The 11,139-nt window shown below is 36.0% G+C and overlaps 1 protein-coding gene across 3 annotated transcripts in view; it reads left to right on the forward strand.

Annotated features, from left to right (window-relative positions):
* GRIA4 (glutamate ionotropic receptor AMPA type subunit 4) overlaps positions 1-11,139 on the forward strand; it is a 398,719-nt gene that overhangs the window by 142,945 nt on the left and 244,635 nt on the right. For all 3 annotated transcript variants that reach the window (XM_003801165.2, XM_003801164.2, XM_012812294.1), the window contains exon 3: positions 9,889-10,128. In XM_003801165.2, the coding sequence (XP_003801213.1) occupies positions 9,889-10,128 (240 nt within the window). The remainder of the gene's footprint in view (positions 1-9,888; positions 10,129-11,139) is intronic.

The raw sequence follows: 11,139 nt of genomic DNA on the forward strand, positions 1-11,139 counted from the left end.
AAAAAAATAAAATAAAATAAAATAAAGATCCGTGCATAATTTTTACAATATCTGACCCCATAAATAAACAAAACACTACTCAAATAATCCACATGCTTCCTGTTGGCCACAGGTTGATCACCCCAACTTTCCACTGTATTTTGTATTTACCTAAGTGAATTTCTCATTTTTAGAAGTTCTATTTGGTTTTTCTTTAATATAGCTATCTTTTTTATTCATTTCCTGAATTATGTTTCTGGTATCTTTGAGTTAGTTTTCCATTTTCTCTTGGATTTCATTGAGCTTCTTTACAACCCAATTTGAAATTCTTTGTCATTTCAGTGTTTTCATTTTGGTTGCTATCTACTATTAGAGAGCTGGTGCGATCCTTTGAGGGGGATCCTTTCCCTCTGATTTTTCAAACTTCTGGAATTCTTGTGCTGATTCCTTCTTATCTAGAGCAGCTGAAACTTCTTGTTTTTTAATTTTATTTTGTTAATGGAATACTTCTTCTGTCACTCTTAAGGATGTATATGTAGCTTATGTTGAGTAAGGAGCTTTGGCTTTGCTTGTGGGTACTTTGATGGTGATCTGGGTCCTGGTATAGGTATCCTTCATTTTCTCAATAGCTAGTAAGTTGTAGGCTATTGTGGTGGTGTATTATTTTCATGGGCAGATTCCTTGTCTTTCAATGACACAGAAAGATAGAGGTCTTTGAAATCCTTTCCTTAACCCTATGGTGGTCTTCTTAAAGGTAAAAATTATATTGGGATTCCCAGTTTAATCTCTACCTCAGTAAGAGTCAGCCAAGCTCTGTACGATAGAATTAGGATATATTGTAATGGGCTACACAATTTGTCCTTCCTACCACTAGGTGACACTTTCAGGAAACAGCCTGCATCCGCCAGAGGTTTAATGGGAAGAAAACCAAAAACCTCAATTTACCCTTTCCACAAGGCTCTAAGTTCCTGGGGATTGGTCTCTGCTGAACTGTAGCTCTTTCTTGTCTGCTCCTCAACTTCTTACCATGGAATCTCTAGTAGGTTCTGTTATTTCTCCCTTAGAATTATATCTAGACTATGGTTGGTATCTTTTTTTTTTCCATATAAAACATTTTCTTCCTGTTGAGACATCTGGTGACCAATGTCTCTGGTCAGCCATTTTTCCTCCCCTCTCTAGTGAGCTTTGCTGTTGTCATTTTTTTAATTTTAATCTTCTGTCTGCCATCCCAATTCTTCGTGGTGGCAGCAGGAACTAGGAAAACTATTCAAGGCAGCAGACTTTCACAAATTCAAACAACTTGAGACAGTTTTCCAGAGCTATCAGAACACACTAATGTGTTAGTTCTTGGATTTCTACCCATGTTCTTATGGGTCACTTGGTAGAACAGGTGAGGTAACAGATTAGCACAAAATACCTACTCTGTTTACAATGTCCAATCCATAAGAGGGAAGTAACAACAGATCTGAAATACCAAGCCAGCATAGCCAACACAATGCAATTATTTCATAGTCCTTATAATTTCATTTCTGTCTGGTGTACACACTCATTTCAAATTCTTGCCAAGTATAATGGTCTCATTTCCAATATACTTATCTACAAAGTGCCATTGGTTGTTCGTAAGTTGTTCTAATTACGATTTATATTTATTGTTTGAATTAGTAAAATATCATTGGTGTGAGGAGGACTTTGATAACCATGACAATCGGGGAGGCCTGCAGAGTCTATCTACATTTGTCCTTCTTGGCCTAGTCCCAACATTGCTCTTAGCTTATCTCACTGTCATAGTCATGTAAGACTTTGTAGCCTTCTTGTTTTTAGCTTGCCTGCTCTCTTTAATATTTTGCTTACTTTTTTTTCTTTACTAATTCAATGTGCAGATTTCTAGTAACTAAAATTAATATGTTTTCTTCATCTGATATTAATAGAAAATGTGTTTGACCAATACTCCCCAAGAATTTTTGCTGTAAGCTTATTATTTTTATAAACATTTATGTGATATATTTGCTACAGGTAATGTCTAACCATAATAGTATATATAAGTGTAATATGTAAGAAAAAAAGTATGTAATTTTATATCAATATGCCAGTAATGAAGTGATAAATATCTTTCTGAGAGAATCATGTGAGGTTATAAAAATGATTGATATACTTCCTGAAAGTGGTATTGGGATTTATTTATTCACTCATTTTCACTCATTCATAAAATATATTCATTGGGAATGTAAGATGGATAAGATATTCAAGAAACTCATGTCCATGGCTAGAGATGGAAAACATCAAAAATAATTATAAAATATACTGTTAAAGAATTGTGTTTTTAGAATGCATAGAGTATTATCATGAAAAACAGGAAGAGTCATTAATTTAGTTTAAGGGAAGTGGGGAAATTTTGCTGAAAATGACATTTCTGAATTATTACTATTGATAATTCATAGAAAAGGCAAAGCATTTTAGGAACTCTGCCAAACATACAATTGGATAAAATTTCAAACTTAGACAAAAGTGTCTTCAAAACACAGGCACCAAAGACTTCTAATTTCATATATTATAGATTCCATAACATAAGCATATTTACTAAGAATAATTAGAAGTATTGGGTTTTAAAAAAATAACATTTTTCAGAGGCAGAGTGAGATTATAGGAAAGAAAAGAAGAAAAAGTTAAAGATGAGAACAACTTTAGCATCAGTGAGAGAGTAAAGATAGCAAAAAAATCTGTTCCTTAGCTCAGAGAGTTCACTTGGAAGCTTCTTGGTTTGCCTTTAGCTCTGAATAGGAAATAATAGTCTCCCATGTTAATTTGTTCATATTCTAAGATCCCATAAACTAAGGGATTTACAGACATATTTGCACATACAAACACACACACATCACATACAAACACAAACTGAGGTTATGTAAGAAGTAAATGAAAAATCACTTTGGAGAAATAGTTCCCTACAGTGGTCTCCTCTAAATTCTCACACATAAAGTTTTGCTAAAAATGAGCTTTCACAATAGCTCACACTGACTCATGCCTATAATCCTAGCAATTTGGGAGGCTGAAGCGAGAAAATCACTTGTGTTTGGGATTTCAAGACCAGCTTGAGCAAGAGCAAGATCTGTCACTCCTAAAAATGGAAAACGTACCCAGGCATTGTGGTGGGTGCATATAGTCGCAGCTACTTGGGAGGTTGAGGCAAGAGGATTGCCTAAGCCTAAGAATTTGAGGTTGCTGTGAGCTATGATGATGGCACTCTATCCAGGATGACAGAGTGAGACTCTGCAATAAATGAATGAATAAATAAAATTTTAAAAATGAGCTCACAATACAAAATTACAAAACAAATGCATTGACAGTCTATCTTGAACAAGAATTAGAATATACGCAAAGTAGTGTTAAATTATCAAAGATTTCAGATAATATAAATATTTGATAAATGATATAAATATAGACAGGCAATAAAATGTTTAAAATGATTAAATACATGTGGAACTATAATATTGAACAATAACAGGTATAATAGGAGGGCAATGTCTGAGGTTAAAATGGTTAAATGTCCTTGTTTTATTTAAATCAAGTGTGGGGATGCTTATTAAACTTGGAATTTTATGTCAAGTTTGAATATAAAATTTAAGAACAACAACTGAAAGAAGAAATATAGAACTTCCAAAGGAGTAGAGAGAAAAAAATAAAATTAAGAAAACTTGACCAGGACGGTAAATGGTGTCCTATTGGGAAAGATGTGGATTAGTATAAACTTGTGGAGAAAAATATGATATTTATCAAAACTCTTCAAGAAGACTTATATACCTTATTCTACAATTTCACTTCTAGCTATTCACCCTAATGAATAACCAGAGATGCAGCCAAACAACTGTCATAAAGGCACTAAGTACAACAACCCAAAATTAAAAACAACCTAAATGCTCAATATTAACAATTTTTAAAAATAAATTTGGGGGTTGTAGTGGCTCACACTTGTAATCTCAGGACTTTGAGAGGGGAGAAGATTATTTGAGACCAGGGGTTAAAACGAGCCTGAGCAACATAGTAAGATTCCACTCTCTACAAAAAATAGAAAAAATAGGTCAGCATGGAGACACTCAAATGTTGTCCCAGCTACTTCAGAGGCTGAAACAGGAGGATCACTTAAGCCAATGGGTTTGAGGTTGCAGTGACCTATGATAGTGCCACTGCTCTCTATAGGCAATATAGCAAGACCCTGCTCTATAAATAAATAAATAAACAAATAAATAATTTTGGCACATACTTCTAACAATATTCATTAATAAATTTGTCTATAAAATATTTATTAAAAGCTTGCCATGTGTCAGCATTCTCTTAAATACTGTACACATAGATTTTTCTTGTTAATTATTGTTGCATAAAAATTATCTCAAACTTAGTGGCTTAAAATGACATCAGTAATTTATCATGCTAATTATATTACAGTTGAGGTGAGGATTAATCTCTACTTCATACAGCATCAGCTGGGGCCATTTAACTGAGGGCTGAATTATCCATTTCTAGGATTGTTTATTCATAATGTCATTAAGTCTACTCTAGCTGTCTGGTTGAAACTTAGCTATGGTGGAGGAACAGGTGTCTTGGTTCCCTTCTCCTGGAGCCACTTCATATCACCCGGGCTTACTCACCACATGGTGGCTGGGAGTATCCTCAGAGAGAGAGAACTGTAGTCTCAGAAGTCACATATGATCACTGCTATCTTACTGTCAAGGTAGTCACAAAGCCCGGTCCATGTTCAAGTGAGAGGACAGATTTGAGCTTTAAACAGAGAAGTAACAGAGTTCTGGAATATAATGTGAAACAGGAAATACTGTTGCAACCATACTTGGAAATGCACTGAGACACAGAAGTGGCACAAGACAGAGACATGGATCTGGAGCTTAAAGAGAAATATTGGAAGTGGATAGTACAGTTTGGGAGGATCTTGAGTACATAGATCATAATTAAAGCCATGGAACTGGGTGAATTCATCTAGAAAAAGCATTTAGAGTGAACAGGTAGAGAGAGGGGGATTTTGAGGTGTACCAACTTTAAAGGAGGAGAGGACAAGAAGTGTTCCAAGACCGTAAGAAATGCCCAGAAATCAAAGATGTTGGGATAGGAAAGCAAATCAATGAAGCATTTGAAAAACTGTGCCCAATTATGTTGAGCACAACAGAGGATTCTGGCAAAATAGGAGTTAAACTATAAAATTTAGGATGTGGTTGGCCATTAGTAAATTTGATGGAATGGTTATGGTGCTGGGAAGTACAGGGTCCAGATGAATTGCATACAGTGTAAGTAGAAAATTCCTTCAGGAAAGGGAAGTTGTTCACTTATAAAATGAAAGAGTTTAGTTTGTTTAAAAGTAATTAGAGGAAGCCCTTAAGAAGAGGAAAATTGAAGGGATGGGAGAAGGAGGAGGCCCATAGATGGAAGACTTTTCATGGTCACTCAAATTTCAGAACAGCTCTTGGATTTATGTCCCACAACTTGGGAAACACTGAGCTAAGACAAGGTTCTTTGATTTGAAGGTGATATAGGGCTGCAAATCACCAGAAATTATGTCACAATTTGGCATAGCTTGGCATCTGAACTGTGGCATCTGGAATGAAATTGAATGATTATTGATGAGAATACATATTTAATTAAATGACACCATCAGGTAAAACATGAATAGCGTATTACCTTGTGTTTAAAGTGTGCGTTTATTTACATAATACATGATCCAAATAACCTCGTTAGTGAAGCAGAATATAGAATATGTACTGAAAATTATGACTAGATTACTGTGTTGAAAGTCTTATCCTCATTGGTGTTTGTATCTAAAAATATATATCGATATAATATTATTGCATCTATTTAGCAACTAAACATTAATTTTTGCTTAATTTATGTTGACATTTTATGAGAACATTAAAATTCAGTTTTCTCCTTTACGTATTCAGAATACATCCATATTCTGCGTAGTTTACTCTCATTAATTTATGTTTGAATTTAATGGTCTAAGAAGTTCTATTGTTTGAATAATTACTTGTATGCTAAGCAATAATAGTGTCATAAAATACAACAAAGCAAAATTTTGATTTAAGAGTGTATTTAAAACTCATTATATGCTAAATATTGAAGTAATTTATTTTAAAATTTGAGTCTATTGGACCAAAGAAAATATTGTCCAAGGTATCACACTGATACCTTGACCAACAATCTATCCTCATTTATAGAAAACCCAAAATTCGTACCTCCTGGACTATGATCTAGATTAAATAGGGAAATAAATGCTCAAAAGAATAATACTACATCTGTAAGTTTGCAAAGGGAAAGTAAATTGTGAGTGACAGAATACATCCAGGAGCAAAGTGATTAGTCTGAGATTTGCTATAGCAGCGGTTCTCAACTTGTGGGTCGCAACCCACAGGAACTGTATTAAAGGGCAGCGGCATTAGGAAGGTTGAGAACCAGTGTGCTATAGTTTCCAAATGTACAAAAGAATAGAGGCAGGACAGACAGCTATGAAACTGGGAGAAGAAGTAGACAGGCTGATGTAAATGAATGAAGGCAGGTCGGAGGTGATTAAATATCAGAACATATTGTTTATTGAGGCCCAGTAGAACACATTAAATAAGTTAAATAGTATAGTGAGTATCAGAAAAGTAGAAAGTCATAGGGATTATATTGAACAAAAAGAAAATATTATAGGAATACATAGTAGAGAAACTTTATACAGTAGTTATTTTGGAACTTTAGCAGTGTAATACTCTTTGCATATACAATCTTAGGTAGGCAGCTGCTCAATATTTGAAATAGATGAAAACAGATGAGTTCTTGGGTTTCTTTGTTTGTTTGTTGTTTGTTTTTGTTGTTGGTGGAGGTGGGGGGAGACTACCAAGAGATGGATCTAGGATTGTCCATTCAATGCTACCTCATCAGAGATTCTTGTGCAAAGCTCCACCTAGCAAATTTATGAGTTCTAAACACACACACACACACACACACACAAAATTTGGAAGCCAAAACAGGAGTCTGGCACTTTAAAGCTTATGTAAATGCTCATTTTATGCATGGGTAAGTTAAGATACCTATGTGCATGACTTGCAAATCTCTTCACTCCCATTTTCTTGTATAAAGTACTAAAGTTTGGGTGTAATTCAACATCAAATTGAAAGCCAGTTCTTAGATTTGAATTCTAAAGCTCTTCAATTTTATTTCTTTAGTAGAGTGAAATAGAGTTTAGGAATTGGCCCCCAATTAGCATGAAAATTAGGAAAACATAAAATACGAAGACACAAAGGAGTCAAGTACATCCAGGTTATGCTTCAAAGGTGCGGCGTGTAACATCCATCCATACAAAGCCTTGGTGGAACATTACTAGGCAGGGTTCAGTCCAAGTACTTGATTTATCAGGTCACTTAAGTTATACAAATTGAACTAAGTGAAACTCGAGATGCCCAAAGGTTCACTATGATATTTCTTATCTCTTACTACAAGATGATAGCCGTTCACACTGTCAGAACAAGCCTTCTTGGTTAGTCAACCTTCTCAGGTAATCAAATTCCAGTTCCAGGGAGCCTTGAATTCAAGTTGGAGATTTTTACATTATCTACCACAAATAAGTGGTATTTGTTTTGTAGAATCTAAATTCTTGCTTTTTTAGGTTTTGGATCAAATGCAGTATTTTACAATTTAATCTTTTAAATCTATTGATAAAAAAACAATAAAACTACTTAAACCATATAAATTTGTCTTGAAATCTGCCATTTACTAATTGCCTCACGTATCCTGAGAGAATAGCAGTTTTACAGAATCTCACTTAATTCTTTCCAAACATGGATTATTTGTAGTTAATGCAGGTAAGATTAAGTAACTGACCCTAGGTCATCTAGCTAAGCAGAAATACTAGGATTTGAATTTTTTTTTTTTTTTTGAGACAGAGCCTCAAGCTGTCCCCCTGGGTAGAGTGCCATGGCATTACAGCTCACAGCAACCTCCAACTCCTGGGCTCAAGCGAGTCTCCTGCCTCTGCCTCCCAAGTAGCTGGGACCACAGGCGCCCGCCACAACGCCCGGCTATTTTTTGGTTGCAGCCGTCATTGTTGTTTGGCGGGTCCGGGCTGGGGATTCGAACCCGCCACCTTAGGTGTACATGGCTGGCGCCTTAGCCGAGGATTTGAATTTATTTGTAAACGCTGCCATTTTCTCCCTTAATGTCTCTCTTAATGTCGGTTCTAATGTCTTGCACATTTGAATATAGGTTTTGGTTTCTTAGTTTGGGCTTTCTTTTTTCCAAAATATATATACCATTGCTAACAAAATGTCATCTACAGATGACCAACAGCAATCATTTTCTGTTAATTTATATTCTCTTCTGTTGTAATTACCTTGCTCATATTCTATCCTCAGCTTTAAGAGGCACAATGAACAAAGCAAAGGAAACACCTCCAGGTTTTATTGATGTATCTTAATTAATTATGCTTCTTAATTTCTAAAACCCGGATATTGTGAAATAGAGATAAAAATATTACTAAGATAATTTTGAGCACTTATTAATGCTTCAGTAAAACAGAATTTAATTTATTTGTATCACAATGAACTACTCTTGAATGAAATACCTCCAGGTTATCCAATGCTCTAGACTCCTTGGTGAACTTGGCAGTTAAAATCAGTAGCTAAAATTAGAGAACATAAACCTTTTATAGCACTTCTTAAACCAGCTGTGTAAATCAATGAGAAACAGAACTGCTAGCCACACGTGACAAACCACAAGAATTTGTGATTCAAACAGACTTGCTTTATGGTACGATCAAAAACTGAGCATTCCCTACTGTAGGTTTGTGTCCTCTAAACGTAAATTAGAAAAAGTCACTCAAGTTTGGACCGGAAATCAGTCATGTTAACCAAAGATCAAAATATGACTGGAAAAGAATTTTAAGAAATTCTTCTTTTTCTCTGTGTGATGCTGCTTCATCTCCTCTTAGCAACCAGGAGCGTGGAGAAAGGCAGCCAAGGTGGGCTGTGCACCTGCTCCCCTGAGGGCCTCTTGCTGCACGGGGTTTTGGATATGTTGGCTTTGTCAGAGCTTTGTCTCAGTTTTAAGGCTACCTAGGAGCTGTGCAGCTGGCTCCAATTCACTAAGCCTCTCAAATACCTGAAGAATGACTTTCAAGACAGGCTAACTTCTGCTTTCAAACATGATTCAAGGCAACTATAAGATTTTGATAAAAAATGAAATTGCCGGGCAGTGCCTGTGACTCAGTGAGTTGGGCACCAGCCCCATATACCAAGGATGGCAGGTTTGAACCCAGCCCTGGCCAAATTGCAACAAAAAAAAAAAGAAAGAAAAGACAAGAAACTGCCACTACACCCCCCCCCACCCCACCCACTGCGACACACACACAGATAAAGTTTAGGTCCAGTGGAAAACGTAATCCGACCCAAGAATAGAGAAGATGCACATACAGCTTAGGCAGGAGGGCACGTCCAGGTAATTTAAATGTTCCTTCAATTAATACTCAATAGTTTCAAAAGTACATTATCATATTTTTGCATATAAGAAAAAATACAGAAAACATTTGGATTTATTGCACCAACAGGTCTCTAGCATAACATTGGGCACATTACCATGGAAGGTCATGTATTAATTTTTTTAGCCAAACTTCCCTTTAATTCAAATTGCCTTTTTTGATAGGACTCTAATTCACATCAGATTTACTCAATGTAGGACTTTTGTGTATAAGTTTGAGAATCTGAGAATTCGTTAGTTGATCGTACAAGTAATTGCCTACCACTTTCCCTCTGTTTATCTTACATTTCTAACATATCGATGAGGCTGTGATTTTTGTCTTTTAATTTACTAGAATAGAGACTATAAAGTCAACTGTGTGTGCTAATAGTTTGTGGGCTTTGTTCTGTCTTGTTTCAGTCTGTTCCCAGTATTCCAGAGGAGTATTTGCCATCTTTGGACTCTATGATAAGAGGTCGGTGCACACCCTGACCTCCTTCTGCAGCGCCTTACACATCTCCCTCATCACACCCAGTTTCCCGACCGAGGGGGAGAGCCAGTTCGTGCTGCAGCTGAGGCCTTCGTTACGAGGAGCGCTCCTGAGTCTGCTGGACCACTATGAATGGAACTGTTTTGTCTTCCTGTACGACACAGACAGGGGTAAGTTTTGCTTCTTCATCTATGGCAGTAAAACTCTAATTTTCAGCATGAAATTGCCTTATATAACTTGTGTGATTTAGTAAAATATTTTGATGTCTAACATTGCTGAAATCAGAAAATGGTTGGTATGTATTATTATTATTTATCTTGACTCTGGGGAAAAAACATAATTAAACAAGCTTCAAATTCATAAGGTCACTTATGAGCAAACCAAGCTCTGTAACTTCATTGAAATTGAGATCACTAGGTGGATAAATAACACAAACTAAATTGATTTTCCTACTCTGACACAGAAGTCAAGAATGTTGGTGACTTCTGATCCCCAAAATGTGTGGGATTTTTTTTCCTATACATCACCCAAGGAATATCCAGCAGATTCTCTGGAGACCAACAGAAGGATGTCTTCTAATTCAACTCAATTGTGACACTGCCTACCTTGGGTTAGCATCAGATCCCACAGGCTGAGGGCTCAGTGGTTTTTTATAAGTTTTTAAAGTTGTGAGAAAATGAATGGCATTAAGATTGAAACAGGCAACATTTAATAACATTCTTGAATAGAATTCTTTTTATGAAATGAATAAGGATAATAAATATCTTCCTTTGCCACATAAAAAAATAAGCAAGCAAAATAAATCATTACGCTTTCAAAACTTCAAAGCATAATGTCCTTACTCAGAAATGAATTCATCTTTATTACTGAAACTTACATATTTAGTTAGATGGAAACTGTGTGTCATTTAAGATGTCCCACCAAAGGTACTCCTAGTACTCCACTTCAGTTGGTCATACTGAGCAACAGAGTCCCTTCTGAATGCACACAGAAGCTAATACTATGGCTTCTGCTTTTGAAAAGCGAAGGCTTTATTGACAGGCTGGTCACCAAAAAGAAGGTGTGGCTCAAATCTGTCTCCCTGATTTGGGGTATAGGGCAAGGTTGATGGGATCAGAGGGCAGGGGAAGCATTAGGAATGTTGGCACTGGAGGGCTTCAAATCTGACCGTGGACACTGAG

The sequence above is a fragment of the Otolemur garnettii genome, unplaced genomic scaffold (assembly GCF_000181295.1).
Source record: "Otolemur garnettii isolate 467f Iridium unplaced genomic scaffold, OtoGar3 scaffold00200, whole genome shotgun sequence".
Lineage (NCBI taxonomy): Eukaryota > Metazoa > Chordata > Mammalia > Primates > Galagidae > Otolemur > Otolemur garnettii.